Source organism: Vombatus ursinus, unplaced genomic scaffold, assembly GCF_900497805.2.
Source record: "Vombatus ursinus unplaced genomic scaffold, bare-nosed wombat genome assembly UNPS02014818.1, whole genome shotgun sequence".
Taxonomy (NCBI): Eukaryota; Metazoa; Chordata; class Mammalia; order Diprotodontia; family Vombatidae; genus Vombatus; species Vombatus ursinus.
In genome coordinates, this window is record NW_020954596.1 from 34,421,757 (window position 1) to 34,444,764 (window position 23,008).

Sequence of the window (23,008 nt, forward strand, 5' to 3'; positions counted from 1 at the left end):
TTGTATGCCAATTTCATGATGGCATGTGCCCAGCTTCTGGATAATGGACAATGCTCTTGTGCTTTTCCGGTCACCAATGGAGTGAAACAAGACTGTGTGCTTGCTGCTATGCTTTTTAGCATGATGTTTTCAGCCATGTTGTCAAATGCTTTCAATGAGGATGAACACAGCACCAAGGTCAGCTACTGATAGTAAATTCTGATGGTAAATTCTTCAACTTGAAAAGGCTATAAGCCAAGACCAAAGCGGAGGGAGTGCTGGTTGGTTGGTTTGCGTGATTTTTTGTTTGCGGATGATTGTGCGAGCAATGCAGCCTCTGAAGCTGAATTACAACAAAGTATGGATCGATTCTCTGCAACTTGTGCTAATTTTGGCCTGACAATTAACACTAAGAACAAACTGGTGCTCCATTAGCCACCACCACACCATCCATACATGGAACCATTGGTTATAGCAAGTGGAAAAATTTTGAGTGCAGTGGATAACTTCACTTACCTTGGTAGTGTACTTTCCAGGAATGTACATATTGATAATGAGGTTGTCGCATCCATTGCCAGAGCTATTTCAGTGTTTGGGAGACTCTGAAGGAAAGTATGAAAGAGAAGAGGTATTAGACTGACTACCAAACTGAAGGTCTACAGAGCCATTGTGCTGACCTCATTGTTGTATGCCTGTGAGATCTGGACGGTATACCAGTGCCATGCCAGAGAACTGAATCACTTCCATTTGAATTGTTTTAGGAAGATTCTGAAGATCACCTGGCAGGATAAGATACCAGACACTGAGGTTCTTTCTCAAACTAAAGTGCCAAGCATTCAAACTCTGCTTCAGAGAGAGCAACTCCGATGGGCTGGCCACGTTGTTTGAATGCAAAATGTATGCTTGCCAAAAAGACTGTTTTATGGAGAATTCACACAAGGCAAGCATTCATTCACATGGTGGTCAGAAGAAGTGATACAAGGACACTCTCCAGGTCTCTCTTAAGAACTTTGAGAACAATTGATTGTGTGACATGGAGACACCGGCACAGGACTGCTCAGAATGGCATGCCCATGTCAGAGAAGGTGTTGTGCTCTATGAGCAAAGCACAATTGAAATAGCTCAAAAGAAAAGCAAGATGCACAGATTTAGAGAACCCGCCCAAATGTTCACCTGGAATATTTGTGCCTGACCTGTGGTAGAACATCCTGAGCTGATATTGGTCTGATCAGCCACAGTCAGACACACTGAAACTCGACTCTAGCATAGTGATGTCATTTTGGTCCTCTTTAAGAACAAAGGACAACAACCATTAATCAATATTATTTTAGACTATTTAAAATAACTAGACAGTATAAGGTTGGAATATTGTTGTGGTGTAGAAAATGATGAGTTAGTGGACTTAGAAAAATATGGAAAGACTTGGACTTATAAAGGAAGATGTTATCCACCCTCAGAGAAACAGAGCACAAACAAGTATAGTATGGTCTTACATAGATGCGTATGAATGTAAATGTCTATATATGAGTATGATTATAGATATCTAAGTATGTGTATATGAGTAAGTGTATGTGTATGTATGTTTGTATAAGTGTGTATATATATGTGTGTATGTGTATCCGAGCTTAATTGTAGCCTTCTTGGGGTAGGAGGCAAAGCAAGTGGGGATAAAAGAACAAAGTAAAGAGTGTACAGCAGAGGACACAAGAAAACTAACAAGGAAGCAAAGAAAAGATGGACAGCTTTGAAAACACAATGTGTAGTATTTGTTATGTAGCCTTTCTTGAAATGGAAACTTATTGCTGTGTATTTTGAATCCTCTCTTACATTCTGCTGTGCACATGGCAATGTTTTTTTTTCTTTTCTTATTTTATATTTGCGTTCTAATATTTAAGTTTACAATGTGTTTTTTCTTTTTTTATTGTGTGTTTAAGTTTTAAATAAATTAATTTTAAAAAACAGAATCCAATATGTTGTTTATAAGAGACACATTTGGGACAGAAAAACATATGCAGAGTTAAAATAAGGGACTGGAGCAGAATCAATTATGCTTCAGTTGAAGTAAAAAAAAAAAAGCCAGGGGTAGCAATCATGATCTCTGCCAAAGCAAAAGCAAAAACAGACCTAATTAAAAGAGATAAGGAAGGAAACTACATTTTGCTAAAAGGTACCATAGACAATGAAGTAATATCAATACTGAACATATATGCCCCAAATGGCATAGCATCCAAATTCTTGAAGGAAAAGTTAAAGGAACTATAGGAGGAATTAGACAGTAAATGATCTAACACTTGATGAGACCAAGGACCCTGTGGAAGTGGAGGAGAATATGGAATGACAACACATTGTTCCTGAGTGGTTTAAAAGAGAAATGAGAATTATGAGAGTTGAATTTATGTTCTGCAGAGCAAAAATAATGAGCAGAATAGAAAAACTTGAATCTGCAATAGCAAGCCTTATCAAAGAAACAGAAGTGAGAACAGTAGAGCGGGAATCCAAGTACAGAGAAGCAAAAGATGATCTAGAAAAAGAGACACAAAGAACAAGAAAGTTTTTTAAAAATGTGCTCAATACACAAGGAAAATATGTGGATCTCAAAGACAGGATGCATAGAAAGAACTAAAGAATTACAGGTTTCCCAAAAGAACATAATAGGACAAAAAAGCCTTAACACCATAATAAAAGCTGTAATAGAAGAGAACTGCCCAGAACCTCTGAACTTAAAAAAAAATGAAATTCAAATGGAAAGAATTTACAGATCAGCTGGGATGGGAGGGAACAACCTAAGGCTGAAAACTCCAAGACCCATAGTGATTAAATATAACAATTCAATTCAGAAACAAGTTCTTCAAACCACCAGGAGAAAGACTTTTAAATACAAAGAAAAAGACACTTGAATAACACAAGACCATTCAACACCCACTAGACAAAGGAGGAAGGAATGGAATAATGTATTCCAAAGAACACTGGAGCTCAGGATGCATACCAAGGACCTAGCCTACAAATCTGAGCCTAACCATACAATACAAAATATGGGCATTCAATTATAGTTTAAAACATTTTTAGAAAGAAAATTTACATCTCAGTCACCCCAAGCAATAGAAGGAGTGAATAAACATAGACAGCAGTACTAACAGTGACAAAGAAAGACCAGTAAGAGATTTTTCTTTCTAAATATTCAAAAGGAGATGGGGTGAAAGTAGAACTCTGAGAGAGGCATCAGTGAAGAGATGGACAGGGGGCATTATGGACAGAATTTGGCAACATCCTGCCTACAGGTACACGTTGTTTTATGGGACTACATTACAGTATGGGAGGGTACATGAAAGATGGAGAAGGGAACAAAGGGTTACAGAGGAGTGAGTGAAACATTAGGGTCAAATCAAGGGCTAACAGTGAGGGGAAGGTGACCTTTGTGGTCTGAGAAAGAGAAGAACCTACAGGAGAACTGGTGAGGACATAGAGGAAAAGATTGAAGAGAGGAGGAAAGAAGGAGGCTTTACTTTGGAGGTAGGAGAGGATTCCACTGATGAATTTTATAGGTGAAGAGAACTGAAGACTTTACACTGGATGAGGCCTAGGAGTTTTGGTGCTTGAAAAGTCTACTCATCGAGAAAAGGGGATGTAGCTGGATTCTCTGGGGGCATTTGGCACCTGGAGGAATAGGAGAGCACCAACTCTGTGAGGAGATTTCTAAGTAAATGTAGGGGAAAAAATGTCAACAAGAGGGTATTGATCAGTGGGGGAAGTTTTGATTATGTGAAAAAATAGAGTAAATAGAAGCTTTGATTGTATGAAGAATATAGAGAAAAGAGAGCAGGGGACTATAGGGGCCATGAATCAGAATGAGGGTGTAAACAGAGAAAGCAAATAATAAAGAGAGTGAATGAAATTCTTTATTGAAAGGAATGCCAAGAAAAAAAAGAAATTAAAAACAAACAAATGAACAGAACTAGTTGAAGGGGAGGAGAGGTAAGGGGAATGTACCTGAGAGCAAAGAAAGAAGTGGTAGAAAGATATAACCATATAAAAGCAAGAGAGAGGAACTATTAAAACCCTAAAGGGGAAGGAATGACAAATGAAAAGAAGAAGGGATGTAGGGGGGAAAGATAGCTAAAGGGAGCAGGTTCACCTTAAAAAAAAAAGATTAAAGTGACTGAAGAAACATAATGCTGTGTTTACAGCAGAAGAGGTGGAAAAGCATGACTTTAAAATTTGTTTTAGAGATAGATGGAAGAAAATATAAACCTAACTCATATAATTTTAAATGTGAATGATTAAACAATTCAATAAAACAAAAAAGGGTGACATTGGATAAGAAAACAAAAACCTGCAGTCTTCTGTATACAAGAAACATATATAAAAACCAAAGATACACACAAAATAAAATTGTGGGAATGGAAAAAAAATTACTATTAAGTGAATCCAAAAAAGCAAGAGTTGCTATCATGCTGTCAGATAAAACAAAAACATTCAACAAATAAAAAGGAGTGGGGCAGAGTCAAGGTGGCAGACGACAGGCAGGGATTTGCCTGAAATCTCCCAAGTTTCCTCCCAAAGAACTTTAAGTAATGTTTCAAAACAAATTCTGGAGCAGCAGAACCAACAAAAGGACAGAGAGAAATCATTTTTCAGCCCAAGACAACTTAGAAGACTGGCAGGTAAGGTCTGTTGCAATGGGGTGAGAGTGGAGTTCAGTGCAGAGCCTGCTGCACCAACTGAGGCCCCAACAAATCAAGACTTCAGCATGACTGAATCAGTGGTGGCAGTAGGAGCTTCTGGGCCTCTTAGCCCACAGATGGTAAGGGGTTCAAACTATTGATCAGAAGGAGATTACAGGGGTCCCTTTCCTGGCACTGAGCGGGGCAGGACGCTGTTGCTTTGCCCATATGCAGATCTGTGTCACAGTCCTAGGTTGCAGTCCCAGGGTAAGGAGGAGCACTAGCACACAAGAGCTTGTGTCTACAGAGGAGTAGGGGACCCTGATCACAGTTGCAGGGTTGAAGAGGGCTTGTGGTTGATCACAAATCATAGCACATGCCAGGATAGTAGTAAACACACCTCCTCTTAGACCATACCACTTTGGAAAAACTGAAAACTTACAGGTCCCCAGAATTAGCTCTAAAAATAGCTGTACAAAAAAAACAGAATCTTGGGAAAGTACCCCCTGTTTCCTGGAAGCAGAGCACCACTTCAGGATAGAGTTAAAAGTCAAGAAATAGGCCAGAAAAATGAGCAAGCAACAAAAAAAGATCCTGACCATAGAAAGTTACTATGGTAACAGGTAAGATCAAAACACTAACTCATAAGAAGATGACAAAGTCAATACTGCTGTACCCAAAGCTTCAAAGAAAAATGTGTATTAGTCTCAGGCCAAGAAAGAATTCCTGGGGAGAACTCAAAAAGGATTTAAGAACTCAAATAAGAGAGACAGAGGAAAGATTGGGAAAAGAAATAAGTGACATAAGAAAATAATGGGAAAAAAAGGGTCAATGGCTTGGTAAAGGAAGTACAAAAATACTGAAGAAAATACCTTATAAAATAGACCAATGGTTAAAAAAAAAAAGACCCAAAAATCCAATGAAGAGAAAAATGCCTTAAAAAGCAGAATTGGCCAAATGGACAAGGAGGTACAAAAATTCAATGAAGAAAAAAATATCTTCAAAACTAGTATTATACAAGTGGAAGCTAATGTTTTCATGTGAGATAGCAAGAAACAATAAAACAAAAAAGAAGAAAATGTGAAATATCTCATTGGAAAAATAACTGACCTGGAAAATAAATCAAGGAGAGATAATTTAGGAATTATTGGACTACCTGAAAGCCATATTTAAAAACAGAGCCTATATATATTTCAAGAAATTATCAAGGAAAACTGCCCTGATATTCTAGAACCAGAGGGTAAAATAGAAATTGAAAGAATTCACCAATCACCTCTTGGAAGAGATCCCAAAATGAAAACTTCCAGGAATATTATAGCCAAATTCCAAGCTCTCAGGTCAAGGAGAAAATATTGCACGCAACCAGAAATAATTCAGATATCGTGGAGCCATAGTCAAGATAACACAAGATTTAGCAGCTTCTACATTAAAGAACTGGAAAGCTTGGAATATTATATTCTGAAGGGCATAAGAGCTAGGCTTACAACCAAGAATCACCTATCCAGCAAAACTGAGTATTAATCATTCATGAGGGAAAATGGACATTTAATAAAATAGGGAACTTTTAAGCATTCCTGATGAAAAGACCAGAGCCAAATAGAAAAAACAACATTCAAATACAAGTTCCAAGAGAAGCATAAAAAGATAAACAGGAAAAAGAAATCACAAGGATTCAATAAGTTAAACTGTTTATATTCCTACATGGGAAGATAATACTTGTAACTCATAAGAACTTTCTCATTATTAGGCATTTAGAAGGAGTTTACATAGACAGAGGGCATGTCTGTGAGTTGAATATGATGGGATGATTATCTACAAAAACATAATTAAGGGCTGAGAAAGAGGAATGTTCTGGGAGAAGGGGAAAGGGAGTGATAAAATGGGGTAAATTATCTCACATAAAAGAGGTGTGAAAGAGCTTTTACAACAGAGGGGAAGATGGGAGAGCAATGGGGGGAATGTTTGAACCCTATTCTCATTGGAATTGGCTCAAAGAGGGAATAACATACACACTCAGCTGGGCCTAGAAATCTATCTTACCTATAGGAAAGTAGAGGTAAAAGGGATAAGAGAAGTGGAGGGTGCTGATAGAAAGGAGGGTAGATTGGGGGAATGCAGTAGTCAGAAGCAAACACCTTTGAGAATGGACAGGGTGAAAGGGGAGAGAGACTAAGATAAATGAAGGAAAATAGGATGTAGAGAAATACATAGTAATCATAAATGAAAATTTTTTGTAGCAAGTTTCTTTGATAAAAGCCTCATTTGTCAAATATATAGAGAACTGAGTGAAATTTATAAAAATAAGATAATAGTAAAATTGATAAATGGTCAAAGGATATGAACAGTCAGTTTTCACAGGAATTAATCAAAACTATCTATAGTCATTGGGGAATGGCTGAACAAGTTGTGGTATATAAATGTAATGGAATACTATTGTGCTATAAGAAATGATTAAATGATGAACTGCTGGCAGACTTCAGAAAAACCTGGAAAGATTTGTATGGTCTGATGCTGGGTGAAGTGAGCAGAACCAGGAGAACATTGTACACAGTAACAGCTATGCTGTGCAATGACTAAAATTGATAGACTTAACCCTTCTCAGTAATACAAGGATCTAAGACATCTCCAAAGGCATCATGATAGAAATACCATCCACATCCAAAGAAGGAACTGTGGAGTTTGAATGTAGATCGAAGCATACTATTTGCTATTTTTTTTTCTTCTGTTATGTTTTGTTTCCTCTTTCTGGTGGTTCCTCCTATTGGTTCTAATTCTTACTTACAACATCACTAATGTGAAAATATGTTTAATAGGAATGTATATATATATATAACTTATATCAGATTGCACGCCATCTTGGGGAGGTAGGGGAGAAAAATTTGAAACTCAAAAGCTTATGGAAGTGATTGTTGATAAATCAAAATAAATTAACTTTTTAAAAAAGAAAAAACTATCTATGGTCATATGAAGAGTTATCTAAATCACTAATGATTAGAGAAATGCAACTTAAGACAACTCTGAGGTACCACTCCACACCTATCAGATTGGCTAATATGGCAGAAAAGGAAAATGACAAATGTTGAAGGGGATATGGGAAAATTGGTACACTAATGCACTGTTGGTGGAGTTGTGAACTGATCCAACCATTCTAGAAAGCAATTTGGAACTCTGCCCAGAGCGCTATAAAACTGTTCCTATCCTTTGGCCCAGCAATACCATTACTAGGTTTGTGTAATAAAATAATAAAAGAGAGGGGAAACCTATTTGTATAAAAATATTTATAGCAACTCTTTTTGTGGTGGCAAAGAGTTGGAAATTGAAGGAATGTCCATCAATTGGGGAATGGCTGAACAAGCTTTGGTATGTGAATGTAATGGAATACTATCATGTTATAAGATATGATGAGCTGGATTATTTCATAAAAACCTGGAAAGATTTACATGAATTGATGCAGAGTGAAGTGAGCAGAACCAGGTAAACATTATATACAATAACAGCAATAATGTCTAATGATCAACAGTGAATGACTTGGCTGTTCTCAGCAATACAATAATCCAACACAATTCTGAAGTACTTATGATGAAAAATGCTATCCATGGGGGCAGCTAGGTGGAGCAGTGAACAGAGGACTGACCCTGCATTCAGGAGGACCTGAGTTCACATCCGGCCTCAGACACATAAAACTTACTAGCTGTGTGACCCTGGGCAAGTCACTTAACCCCATTGCCTAGCTTTAAAAAAAAAAAAGAAAGAAAGAAAAATGCTATCCATTTCCAGAGAAAGAATAGATGGAGTCTGAATGCAGATTGAAGCATCCTTTTTTTTTTTAAGCATTTTTTGTTTTTGTTTGTTTGTTTGTTTTTGGTCTATGTTTTCTTCTACAAAATTACTAATATGAAATATGTTTTTACATGATTGCACATGTATGACCTATATCAGATTGCTTACCGTTTTATGTAGGGAGGCAGGAAGGGAGTTAAGGTTATTATTTCAAATTCAAAACTTAAAAAAATTGAATGCTAGAAATTGTTTTTACATGTGACTGGGGAAAAATAAAATATTATTTAAAGAAAAAAAGAAAGAGATCAATTGAAGAGACTAGACCAGAGAGATTCAAAAACAATAGAACTCAATAACCCAGTGCTTGACAAGGTGAAAAATATGTTAGCTAGGGAAAAATTCCCTATTTGTTTTTTTTTAAACCTGTTGGAAAAAGTAGAAAGACATCTGGCATAAATTAGACTTAGACCAACATCTTATTCCTCATGTGAAGTGTGAACTCCTTAATACACACATTCTGAATGGATATGTGATCTTAACATTAAAGATCATATTATAAAAAAAAAATTAAAAGAGGAGCAGTTCATGTGCCTCTCACACCTATGTGTAAGAGATGTATTCTTAACCAAACAAGAGATAGAGGCAATTACAGAAGATAAAATAGATAACTCTGATTACTTGAAACTAAAAAAACTTTTCCACAAACAATATTAATGCATCTAGAAAAAAGAGGGAAGTAGTTGAATGAGGAAAAAAGTTTTTGCATCAGATTCCGCTGATAATGGTTTGGTATTCAAGATATATAAACAATTTTGTAAAATTGGCAAAAATGACCAACATCTCACAGTTTCTACTGAGATAAGGTCAGAATATGTATATGACTTAGACATAAAGAGTGATATCACAGGCAAATTAGAGTATATAAAAAAAATTACCTGTCAGATCTATACATAAGGGAAGAATTTAAGACCAAAAAAGAAATGAAGAGGATCATAGGATGTATAATGGATACTTTAATTTACAAAAAGTTAACTCCATTTTTGCACAAATAATACCAATACAGCCAAAATTAGAGGGGAAGCAGGAAACTGGGAGAAAAAACTGTTGACAGAAAGTTTCTCTGATAAATACCTTATTTCTCAAATATATAGGGAACTGAGCCAAATTTATAAAAATAAGAACCATTCCCCAGTTGATAACTGGTAATAAGGTAGGAATAGGCATATTTCAGAACAAGAAATCAAAGCTATCAATAGTCTTTTGAAAAATGCTTTAAGTCACTATTGATTAGAGAAATACAAATTAAAACTACTCTCACACTTATGAGAGTGGCTCATATGACAGAAAAGGAAAATGGCAAAGGCTGGAAGGGATAGGGAAAAGCAGGCATACTAATGTACTGTTGGTGGAGTTGTGAACTGCTCCAACCATTCTGAAGAGCAATTTGAAAGTATGCTCAAAGAGTTATAAAAACTATGCATACTCTTTGACCTAACAATACCACTGCTAGGTCTGTATCCCAAAGAGATTAAAGGAAAAGGAAAAAGTACCTATATGTACAAAACTATAGTAGCTCTCTTTGTGGTGGCAAAGAATTGGAAATTCCCCCTCAATTGGGGAAGGGTTGAATAAATTGTGGTATATGATAATGATGTAATGCTATTGTACCATAAGAGATGACAAATGGGGTGGTTTCAGAAAAACCTGACAAGATTTATATGAATTGATGCAAAAGTGAAATGAGCAGAACCAGAAGATCATTGTACATAGTAACAGCAATATTACAATGATGGTCAACTGTGAAAGACTTAGCTACTCTGATCTATACAATGATCCAAGATAATTCCAAAGGACCTATGATAAAAGATATTATCCACCTCCAGAGGGAACTGATGAACTCTGAGAGCAGATTGAAGCATATTTTTTTCTACTTTTTATGTTTCTTAAAAAAAAATTTTTTTAAACATAGGTAATATAGAAATATATTTTGCCTGACTTCACATGTATAACTGATATATTATTTGCCTTCTCAATAGGTAGGGAGGGGGCTGGTGGGAAGAGAGAATTTGGAACTCAAAATTTAAAAAAAAAAAGAATGTTAAAAATAAATAAAATTAAAAAAACGAATTGGCAAAAATGACAAAAAATGGCAATAGTGTCCAAAGGGTTGTGGGAAGATAGGCACACTAATACATTGTTGATGGAGCAGTGAAATGGTACAACTATTTTGGAGAATAATTTGAAATTATGTAAATAAAGTGATTAAAATGCTCATACCTTTGAATCAGAGACTCTATTACTATGCCCCAAGGGGCATAAGGGAGCCATTATTAGGAATAAAGCCTCCATATACTCCAAAATATTATAGCAGCACTTTTTGTAATAGTTAAGAATCAGAAACAAAGTAGATGCCCATCAATTGGGGAAAAGCTAAACAAGTTGTGTGTATATGAATCTAATGGAATACTAGTGGCTATAAGAAATAATTCATTTGATAAATATAGAGAAAGCATAGAAACATATATTATGTACTGATAGAATGAAGTAATCATAGCCAAAAAAATTAATGTACATGGTAACTACAACATAAGCAGAAAGAACAACACATCAAAAAAAAAGTAAATATAACAAAGTTATAAAGATCAAGTAGGACTCAAATGAAGGAGGTATGAGAAAACACCCCTTATTTAGCTATTAGTAGAGGTGAGAGGGTCTACAGCTGTTACACATTGCACATATTCTGGGACTTTCTTAACATATTGAGCAGTAATGCTGATTTTGTTCCCTCTCTAAACACTCCACTATTTGTTATATTGGATAGCTCTTGGGGAGGGCTACGTGGAATACTATGGTCATGTAAGAAACAGAAAAAATAAAAAGAATAGTTAAAATTAAAGCAATTATTAGAAGCTATTTTTCCCAATTGAATGCCAATAAAACTGATGATCTAAATTAAATGGATAAATATTTATAAAAATATAAATTGCCCAGATGAACAGAAGAGGAAATAGGATACTTAAATAACTTTATCTTAGAAAAGGAAATAGAATGAGCTATAAATAACCTTCCTAAGGGAAAAAACCCAAGGACCAGATGGATTTAGAAGTGAATTCTACCAAACATTTAAAGAATTAATTCCAATACTATATAAATGATTTGAAAAAATACGCAAAGGAGGCCTATCAAATTCCTTCTGTTACACAAATATCTTCCTGATACCTAAACCAAGGAGAGCCAAAACAGAGAAAGAAAACTATAGAGCAATTTCCCTAATGAATATTCATGCAAAAATGTTAAATAAAATGCTGTCCGGGGGGATTTATAAAAGGAATGCAGGACTGGCTTAATATTAGGAAAATTATCAGCATAATTGATCATATCAATAACAAAGTCAACAAAAATCATATGATTATCTCAATAGATGCAGAAAAAGCTCTTGACGAATACAGCATTCCTTCCTATTAAAAATAGAATAAATGGAGCTTTTCTTAACATGTGAAGTGGTGACTATCTAAAAGAAAGAGCAAGCATTATCTATAATGAAGATAAATTAGAAACCTTTCCAATAAGATCAGGAGTAAAGCAAGGATGTCCATTATTACCATTATTATTCAACATTGGGCTAGAAGTTATAACAAGAGAAGAAAAAGAAATAGAAGGAATAAGCATAGGCAACAAAGAAACAAAACTATAACTTTTTGCAGATGATATGATGGTATACTTAGAGAACTTTAGAAAATCAACTAAAAAACTAGTCCAAACAATGGAGTAGTGAAGTTGCAGGATGTAAAATAAACCCACTCAATGAGTATTTCTATATATTACATATATAAATCCATCAGGAAGAGATAGAGAAATTCCATTTAAAATAACCGCAAACAGTATAAAATACTGCCAAGACACATCCAGAAACTATATGAACACAATTACAAAACACACTTCACACAAATACAGATCTAAAAAATTGGAGAAATAATAATTGCTCATGGGTAGATTGAACCAATATAATAAAAATGACAATACTGATTTACTTATTCAGTTCCATACCAATCAAACTACCAAATAATTTTTTTATGCAGCTAGAAAATGTAATAATAAAGTTCATCTGGAGGAACAAAAGGTCAAGAATATCATGGGAATCAATTTAAAAATAAAAAAGGAAGACACCCTAGCACTAGCATATAGTAAATTCTACAATAGAATGGTAATTATCAAAACAATTTGATACTGGATAAAAAATAGAGTGGTAGATCAATGGAATAAATTAAGGCTACAAAGTGCAGAAGTAAATGATCAGAATAACGTAGTGTTTGATAAGCCCAAAGATCCCAACTACTGAGGCAAGAAGTCATTATTTGACAAAACCTTCTGGGAAAACTGGAAAGCAGTCTGGTAGAAACTAGGCATAGACTAACATCTTACACCATATAACAAGATAAGCTCAAAATGGGTACATGATTTAGACATAAAGGATGATATCCTAAGCAAATTAGGAGAGCATATAAAAAATTGCCTGTCAGATCTAGGGATAAGGGAACACTTCAGGACCAAAAAAGAGATGAGTCACAGGAAATAAAATGTATGATTTTGATTACAACAAATTAAAAAAAATTTTTTTGCACAAACAAAACCAGTGCAGACAAAATTAGGAGGAAAGCAGGTATCAGGGAGGGGGGAGGGAATTGAAAAGTTTTTCTGATAAAGGCCTCATTTTTTAAATATGTAGGAGATTGAGCTAAATTTATAAAAATAAGAGCCATTCCCCAATTGATAAATGGTCATAAGATATGAACAGGCAGATTTCAGAACAAGAAATCAAAGCTATCAATAGTCATATGAAAAAATGCTCCAAATCACTATTGATGAAGAAATGCAAATTAAAACAACTCTGAGATATCACCTCATAACCATGACAGAAAAAGAAAATGACAAATGCTGGAGGGATGTGGAAAAACAGGGATACTAATGTACTGTTGGTGGAATTTTGAATTGGTCCAACTATTCTGGAGAATAATTTGGAACTATGCCTAAAGGGCTATAAAAAACTGCATATCCTTTTACCCAACAATACTGCTTCTACACATCTATATCTCAAAGAGATCACAGAAAAAGGAAAAAGACCTGTATGTACAAAAACATTTCTAGTAGCTCTTTTTATGTTGGCAAAGAATTGGATACTAAGGGGATGCCCATTAGTTGGGGAATGGCTGAACAGGTTGTGGCATATGATTATGATGGAATACTATTAGAATATACAAAATGAGGAAGGAGATGGTTTCAGAAAAACCTGGGAAGACATATGAATTGATACAAAGTGAAGTAAGTATAATCAGGAGAACATTGCACACAGTAGCAACAGTATTGTAATGATGAATACCTGTGAAAGTCTCAACTACCTGGTCAATACAGTGATCCATGACAATTCTAAAAGACTCACAATGAAAAATGTAATCCACCTTCAGAGAGAGAACTGTTGGATTTCAACAGCAAATTGAAGCATATTTTTCTTTTTTTTTTCTTGTTTGTTTGTTCTTTTCCCACAATTTGGCAAATGTGGAAATATATTTTGTATTACTTCATATGTATAATTATTAACATTTTGTGCCTTTTCGACTCATGAGGTAGAGGGGAGAGAGAAGATAATTTGGAAATGAAAATAAAAATCAATTTAAAAAATAGTTAAAACCGTATTACTGGTTGAAACATGAAACTGAATTAAACTTTAAAATGTAAACCAAAAATGATAATAAAAGAATGGAAGGAACAGACATTTTTTAAGTACCTACTATGAACCAGGCACTGTGCTATTATTATTCACTTTATAAATGTTATCTCATTTGATCTTCACAACAATCCTGTGAAAAATGTGTGATTATTATCCTCATCTTTTACAGCTGAGGAAACTGAGGCAGATAGAGGTTAAATGACTTACCCATGATCACACAGCCAGGAAGTGTCTAAGGCTGTGTTTAAACTTAGACCTTCCTGGGGCAGCTAGGTGGCGCAGAGGATAGAGCTCTGGCCTTGGAGTCAGGAAGACCTAGTTCAAATCTGGCATCAGATACTTCACACTTACTAGCTGTGTGACCCTGGGCAAGCCACTTAACCCTGATTGTCTCACCAAAAAGCAAAAACAAAACAAAAAAGTAAACTTAGACCTTCCTGACTCCAGACCCATCACTCTCTCTAATGTTTCACCTCTATACATAATAGCTACACAATGTTACATAGCTATATAATATTATATAATTAATTATGCAGTATTATATAATTCAAGCTAGTATTTGTGATTTAGGCCCACAGGTAGAGCTTTAATATTTACAAAACACTTCATAAATATTGTCTCCTTTTATCCTCACAACAACTCTGGGACATAGGTACTGTTATTATCCCCATTTTACAGATGAGGGAACTAAGGCAGGCAGAGGCTAAGTGACTTGCCCAGGGTCACATAGCTAGTATGCGTCCGAGGCTAGATTGGAACTCCAATCTTCTTGGTGCCAGGTTATATTACTCTATCCACTTTACTGCCAAGGCAGGTCAACTAAGGTGCATTGGAAAGGCCACGGATTTTTACCAATTGACACGGCCGCTGCAGTGATGAGCATGAGACCAGCTCAATGCTCTGTAACCCCGAGATGCATGGATGAGGCGGGAGACAGCAAGGTGGCAGAAGCTCCGTTTATTGAGTGCAGTTAGCTGACTTTTATGGCCCTAGTGATGCATGTTCAAAGCGTGATCCCCCTGTGATAGCCAATCATCAGGTCTGCTGGAGCTCGTGTCAGGACTCATCTCCCAGTGAGAGGAGAGCCAAACCAACCATGGGAGCTGCATGTCAGCAAAGGAGAGGTCCTGGGAGACTTCCTTATTTTTGCCACGCAACTACTTCTACTGATAGAAGCTAGAACTCCCATGGGAAAGTTCCCTCAACAGAGCTCTCATGAGACCGTGAGACATTTACCCTAACACCAATTATTACCTTTGTAACCATGGGCAAAGTCACTTCTTGTTCTGTTTTCTTATCTGCAAAAATGAGCAAGTAGTATAAGTCTATACTAAGACCTCCCCTAGTTCTAAAACTATGATCTTGTCTTTGATTCAATTAAGCCTTGGTGGGATAAGCATACCTCTCCTCCTCATGACTGCTTGGGACAACCATATGGTGTGGGGCAGTGGAGGAAGTGGGAATAGGGAGTGGGTTGGGGAAGAGCACTTAAATGGGAAATCTGAAGGCCTGGTCATTATTCTTGCCACCTCCTCCCGGTGTGACCTTACTTGAGCAGATACCAAGGTTTCCTTGTCTGTGAAATGGTCCGCCTACAGAAGCGTTATCCCGCAAGACGGGGTGGCATTATGGCGATGTGTGTAGACAATGCTGTCTTTTTTCCCGAGTGCTCTGTCCAGTTTGGGGGGTGGGGTGGGGAGTGGGCACCTGGATCTGTGGTTTCACTGATGTGGGGAAACTTCTAATGTGGAAACCCTCCTTCCCCTCCCTTCCCCCAACCCCCTACCCTCAGTGCTGATGCTGATTGGCAACTCCAGCAGTGGCTTGGGTCGCTGAGTTAAGTGACTCACTCATGGTCCTATTACTAAAGTGGGCTTGAATCCTGGTCTTCCTGACTTTCTAGCCATATGGATTTTGCACATAGTAAGTACTCAATGCTATGTATTGAATTAACTGTCTTGTCACTTTCTCTTTCTTTGGGTTTTCTCCTTCCTCTAGGGCTTTTGCAGGAGCTACTGTTCATGATTTTTTTAACTGGTTGTCAGTGCTGGTGCTGCTGCCTGTGGAGGTGATTACAGACTACCTCTACCACCTCACCAATGTCATAATACGCTCCTTTAATATCAAGAGTGGAGAAAATGCCCCTGAACTCTTGAAAGTCGTCACACATCCCTTAACAAAACGTATTATTCAGGTGAGCATCAAGACTTGCTCTGATTTTACATCTGAATCATTAAGACAGTAAAATAGCATTTGTGATGAACTTGGTTCCCTAGTAAGGGGAATTCAAAATCTCCTCTCTCAGTCTGGTAGTGCTAGTTGGATGTTTTTCATACTTATGTCTCTCATTTCATTGTGTAGGTGAGTGGAGCTAAGAGGCAAGCCCTGGGTTGACTTGAGCACCACGTTGGTAGAGTTTTGTTCCTTACTACCGCTCTGGCCGAAGGAAAGACTCAACCATTCTACCATTTTGTGCCTGATAACTTTTTTTTTTATGATATTGACTTGATAGTATTGCCCTTCAGATCAGGTCGAAGATCTGAAAGAGGAAAGAAGAGGAAGCTCTTTCCCAAGGGATGCCTCATTCCAATAGCAGTCAACCAATAAGCATTTATTAAACCCCTACCACGGACCAGGCACTGGAGGACACAGAGACAAAAAATATCCTCACTGGTTTCAAGGAGCTGGCAGTGTACTGGGTCCCCTAGAATGGGGCAAAAAGGTTTATCTGGCCTGGTCCTGATCATACTAAGATGAGGCAAGGTCACCTATGTAAGTGTAGTCCTCTCAAAGTGAGGCCAGTTTGTGTCTCCGTTTTACACACATCCTGGTTTTCTCTTCCGTACCCTGGAGCCCCTAGGAGAGTAATTAATTAACTTTTCAGTAACAAATCATAGCTGAGGAACGGGCTAACCCTTTTCCTCATGTCTGTTGCTTTCCTCAGTTGGATAAAAAAGTCATAATAGAAATTGCTACAGGAGATGAGGCAGCAAAAAACAAGAGTCTGATAAAGATTTGGTGTAAAACTTTTAAAAATGTGGTAAGTATCAAAAAATGATTCAAAGGACATAGATGGGGGAATTGAGAATTCTTCGTTCCACCTGTGATGTTGAGGGACTGCAAGTGCTGTTGGTTTTCTCTAAATTTAGTGCCATAGACCAATACTCTAGTCACCCTGCCTTAGTTATACCTCAGACTGTGGGGCAGAATAAAACTACTCCATGATAGGGATAAAGCAATTGACTGCTCAGGTCCCCATTCTGGGGTAACAGTGCTCAGTCTGAGTGCAGCTCAGCTGGCCTTCAGAAGTGATCCAGATGTTCTGTAGCTTCAGCCAATGCTCCATAGACCAAGCACAAAGACTAAAGGTCTTCTCTGGGGATTATGGGGAAGGTGAGGTAGAGAAGAGGGGGAAAGTGAGGATTCAGTGGCCAGTGGGGTTCATGTCTCCATTGTTGTGAATTGTATCTTCATGTAATACCATTCTTAGCAGCATGTTTCTTTTTTTTGTTTGTTTGTTTTTCCTGTATGGTGTCATCTAGACTTTAAGCAATGTTACTATACCCACCCGAGACAGTTGTACCTCTCCCAGTCTCTGCTGGACTGATGGGAACATGACGTGGACCCTCATGCATAAAGTATATAAAAAGAACCTTGAAAAGTGTGAGTAGAAAATCGACTGGAAAATCAACTTTACTGAGTTTCTAACCTCATTCTCAATTTTTGCTAGGGAGACAAGTGCAGGACAAAAGAAGTCTTGGGTAAACAAGACCTCTGAAATACAGTTATGGGAGACCTGGGAAGATGTGAGAGTCCAACAGAGCTCAGACTGCTTACATTCTGTGCTTACTCCTCTTCCTCTCTCAGCAACTGATAGCAAAATAGTCCTTGATGTGAGAACGGACTGCCAGGCCCATAAGGCAGGCCCGTAAAAGGAGTACTAAAGGCAATATCCTTGGGAAAGAGAAAGTGGCTAGGCCTGCTCTAGGGATCAGCTAAGCTCTTCTTTGCCTGGTGCAAATGAGTGCTTTCTGTATTGGTGATACAGGAGGCAGGGCAAAGAGCTCAATAAATCCTCTGCAAATTTGTTTGGCCTTCTCTGTAACATTGGTCCAGACCTGCCTCTGAGTTATTGGGAAGCATTGGCACAGAGCCTAAAACAAGTCAGACATCTCTTAGAAATATAGGATGCTGGAGGCAGGAAAAAAGGCAGCTTTCACATGGAATTCTTATATACACTATAGTCATTTAGGCAATGGCCTCTGAGTACCAGGCCCTCTTTATTCATACGGGCCCCAAATATTTGTAGGGCATTGTCAATAATCCCAACATTCAAAGGGCCTTGAGAATTCACCTACTTAACACCATAGCCTTTTGCATGGGAGTATTAATTTGCCTGCCTGCAGTGAAATAGGACTGTCCCCATTTTATAAAAGACAAGTGACATCCATAAGATCTCATAATGAGTTGATGGCAGAGTTGATCCTAGGACATTCTTTGCACTGTACCCCATTGGCTCCCAGGTACCATGCCTAGCTTGAATGATGTGCACAAAGCCAGGTGTCTTTACTGCTATTATTACTATTTGACACTTACTGGCTTTTCTTCTCCCCAGGGTTTTAGCTCACCCCTGCAGGATTTATTTTAGACTCTGGATAGGGGCTACTCTAGGAAGTCACATTAACTTTTTTGATGTTGCCAGGGTAAAATCCATACAGTTTCCTGTATTCCTATTTTAGTCACTTGGTTAATCACATTTTGGGACACTCCATTGCACTGAGACTGAGGAGATTTAGTAAAGACTGTGACCAGGTTTGGTCCTCAAGGTACAAAAGATTCCTTCCTGAGAGGCAGGAATGGTAGGCATACACATGTGTGTGTGACAGAAACATAAAAAGACTTAGATTTGAATTCCAGATTCAACATTACAGTGAAAAGAGCCTGCATTTTAAAGGAGACCTGAATTCAATTTCCAACTCTGGTGCCTAATACTCATATGAACCTGGGCAACTCACTTAACCTCCTCTCAGGCCTTGATTTTCTCATCTGTAAAATGAGTGGGTTGGACTAGATGACCTCTTACATCTCTTCCCAGAAATAAAATTCTGGTTCTATAGAACCAAGGGTTGAAAAAAATATTAGTAACCCCCTACTTCCATCTATCTAAATGTCTAGTTTACTACTAAGGAGTAATTTAGGAATTGAGGCTCAATTTGAGCAATGTCCTCCTCATAATGGTGCAATGGATGGTGCTCTGGACCCAGAGTCAAGAAGACCTGGTGAAAATCCATCCTCAAAGACTTATCTGGTGACGCTGAACAAGTCACATAACTGCTGTCTGCCTCAGTTTCCTCATCTGTAAAATGGGGATAATAATAGCACCTATCTCCCAGGGTTATTGTGAGGATCAAATGATATTACATTTGTAAACCACTTTGCAAATCCTTTTTTAAATAGTATTTTCTTTTTTCCTATTACTTGTAAAGATAATTTTGAACATTCATTTAGAAAAATTTTGAGTTCCAAATTTTCTCCTTCTCTCCCTCACTCCCCCCACCCTAAGACACTAAGCCATTTGATATAGGTTATATACATGCAGTCATATAAAACATATTTCCACATTAGTCATATTGTAAAAGAAGACACAGAGCACAAAAAAAAACCCAACTTAAAAAAAGTTTTGATCTGCATTCAGACTCCATCTGTTCTTTCTCTGGATATGGATAGCATTTTTCATCATGAGTCCTTTGGAATTGTCTTGGATCATTGTATTGCTGAGAAGAGCTAAGTCAATCATAGTTGATCATCACACAATGTTACTATTATTGTGTATAATGTTCTCCTGGTTCTGCTCACTTTATTTTACATCAGTTCCCGTAAGTCTTTCCAGGTTTTTCTGAAGTCCGCCCACTCATCATTTCTTATAGCACAAAAGTATTCCTTTACATTCATATGCCACAATTTGTTTAGCCATTCTCTAATTGATGGGCATCCCCTTGATTTCCAATTCTTAGCTACCATAAAAGGAGCTGCCATAAATATTTTTGTACATGTGGAACCCTTTCCCTTTTCCTTTTTGATCATGGCTTTCAGGGAGCCTAATAATTTTAAAATAGTTCTCCTAGATCTATTTTCCAGATCAGTTGTTTTTTTGCAATGAGATATTTCACATTTTCTTCTATTTTTTCATTCTTTTGATTCTGTTTGATTGATTCTTGATGTCTCATGAAATCATTAGCTTCCACTTGTCCAATTCTAATTTTTATGGAGTTTTTTTTTTTTTTTTAGGCAATTGGGGTTAAGTGATTTGCCCAGGGTCACACAGCTAGTAAGTGTTAAGTGTTTGGTCTGAGACCGGATTTGAACTCAGGTCCTCCTGACTTCAGGGCCTGTGTTCTACCCACTGTGCCTCAGGAGTTATTTTCTTTAGTTAGTTTTTGTACCTACTTTTCCACTTCTCCAATTATACTTTTTAAGGAGTTGTTTTCTTTGTTAAATTTTTGTACATCTTTTTTCCTTTTTTTTTTTGTGCTTTCATTATCAAGCTGTTGACTTTTTTTTTTTTTTTTTTTGGTGTGACAAAATTTATTGGGCCTAGAAGTCAAGGTATGGATAAGATGGAAAGTTCTAAACAGAAACTAGACTGTGGCAAGACAGATAATCCTAGTTAAGGGGTGATGGAGAAAGGAGGTAGGCTCTGTTTTTTCAACAGATCATTCCTTTTGTGTCTCCCCTGGCCTATCTTCTCATAGTTCTTCAGGAGATATTATATAATACAGCATAAGTATTTTGGATCTCCATGACCATCAGTCTGGTCTCTCCGTACTGTGATGAACCAGCTGTCGTCAGTCGCCCACATGTGGTTGCTTTGCTGCTTTAGCCACTGCATCGCCCCTTTCAGAGATGCACTTTGAGATCTAGGTGTGGAAGCCATCCAGCTTAGTTCTAAGTGTAGTCATCAGCTCACATACCTTCTCCTGGACACCTACTCCAAAGTTGTTTCCATCCTCAATTCAGGGCACCTGTACCTGCAGCCACATGGAAACCAGGTTGAGCTGTTCTTTCACATCTTTGATCTCAGGCTTCAACTGCCCCAGAAGGGCCACAATCTTCTCATTGCAGCTTACAGGCCCACGAGGGAGACCTTTATCTTCATCTTCCTCTTTTTTCTTTCTATCCTTATCATCCTTCTCCTCTTGTTTCTGATGCTCTTCCTTCTCTTTTTCTTTGGCTTGGTCAGGGACTGGGATGTCCAGAGGGGCCTTTAGGAGACTCAAATCAGCCTCATTCAGAGATGGGTCCTTCAAGAACTCATCCAGCTCTGAAATCTTTGTGTGGAAATAGGTTGCAAGTAGGATCTCTGCCTGAGCACATGACTCCTTTCTGAACAAATCTACCTTGGCTTGGGCTTCGGGTCTGACACTGAGGGTGGCCACGGCAGGGGAGTTAAGAGGTCAGACTGAGCAGTGAGACAGGAGCAAGGGTGAAGGTGCTGACTCTTTTTTTCATGACTTTCTTGCATCACTCTCATTTCTTTTCCCAATTTTTCTTCTATCTCTCTTATTTGATTTTTAAAATCTTTTTTGAGCACTTCCAGGAGTTCTTTTTGGGCCTAAGACAAATTCACATTTTTCTCTGATGTTTTGCTTGTAGGTGTTTTGACATTGTTGTCTTCTTCTGAGTTTGGGTTTTGATTTTTCCTATCAACTTCATTATTTTGTTTCTTGCTTACTTTTCCCCAGCCTATTTCATTACTTTTAAAGTTGGGTTCTGCTTCTGGGGTGGATGGGTCACTGTCCCAGGTTTCTAATACCAGGGACTGCAGTCTCTGGTTGCTTGCCTCATGCTGCACTGGGGTTGCAGGAGGCCTGGCCACTCTCCTGGTGTTGTGTCAGGGTCCACAGTGGGCCTGCTGCTGCACCAGGGCCACAGGGGGCTCAGCACTCTCTTCTGGTTGCTCCCCTTTTACCTGAGTGAGACAGAACTTTCCTCCCGACTTTCTAAGTTGTCTTAGGCTGGTAAATTGTTTCATCCCATCTTTTTGTTGGTTCTGCAATTCCAGAATTCATTTTGAGGTGTTATTTTATAGTTATTTGGAAGAGAATTTGGAAGAGTTCAGGCTATTTCCTATGTTATTTTGCTATCTTGACTCCCAGAAGTCAGGACTACTTCCGCACTTTGTAGATCTTAAAGCATCATATCAAAGTTAGTTATTATTGTGTAAATGTGGCTCTGAAGCTGTTTTCTTGAGTTGCCATATTTTCCAGAAACACTGGATCTGGAATATAGAGGAGGGTCTGATCAAGCCAATAATGAACACCAAATCCCCCCCCACACAATGAACTGATATAATTTGCAACTCTCAACCCTAATAGAACTCTCAGTATGCCCTTGAAGCTGAGTCAGCTACAAGACAGGTGCCAGACAGTCTGCACTAGACTGATAAACTATGTGCAGCTGGAACCTTTTTGATAAGCAAGGACATCCTACCTCCATGGTCTAGCAGTTCCCAAAGGAGGAGTAGGGGCTAGTGCCCCTCCTCCTCCCTCTTGTTCCCCCTCCTTTTACTGACCCCTTTCTCTTCCCATGTCACCTCCCATGTGGGAGGGGATTGCCCTTCTCTCCTCCCATGTGGCCTCCCCTTTTCACTGTAACTCTTAAATATCCAAGGCTTTGGCTGCATTATTGAGTTCCTTTGTACACTGGATAGAGAATACCCAACATCCACGTCTTCTCCTATCTCTTTTAATAAGTTACTGCTCAAGTCCTTTGGAGTGGTGACTAAAAGTTGACAATTGTTAGTATTATTATGATACATAGCATTTTCAGCATACAAAGCACTTTATTATATTTCCTGTACAAT

At 37.8% G+C, this 23,008-nt stretch overlaps 1 protein-coding gene and 1 pseudogene across 1 annotated transcript in view; one reads left to right on the forward strand and one right to left on the reverse strand.

The window, feature by feature from the left end:
• LOC114023786 (sodium-dependent phosphate transport protein 2B-like) overlaps positions 1 to 23,008 on the forward strand; it is a 43,727-nt gene that overhangs the window by 14,094 nt on the left and 6,625 nt on the right. Inside the window, exons 5-7 of the mRNA XM_027836614.1 lie at positions 16,144 to 16,339; positions 17,090 to 17,185; positions 17,688 to 17,808. Coding sequence (XP_027692415.1) covers positions 16,144 to 16,339; positions 17,090 to 17,185; positions 17,688 to 17,808 — 413 coding nt within the window. The remainder of the gene's footprint in view (positions 1 to 16,143; positions 16,340 to 17,089; positions 17,186 to 17,687; positions 17,809 to 23,008) is intronic.
• Positions 20,902 to 21,593, reverse strand: LOC114023553 (annotated as a pseudogene).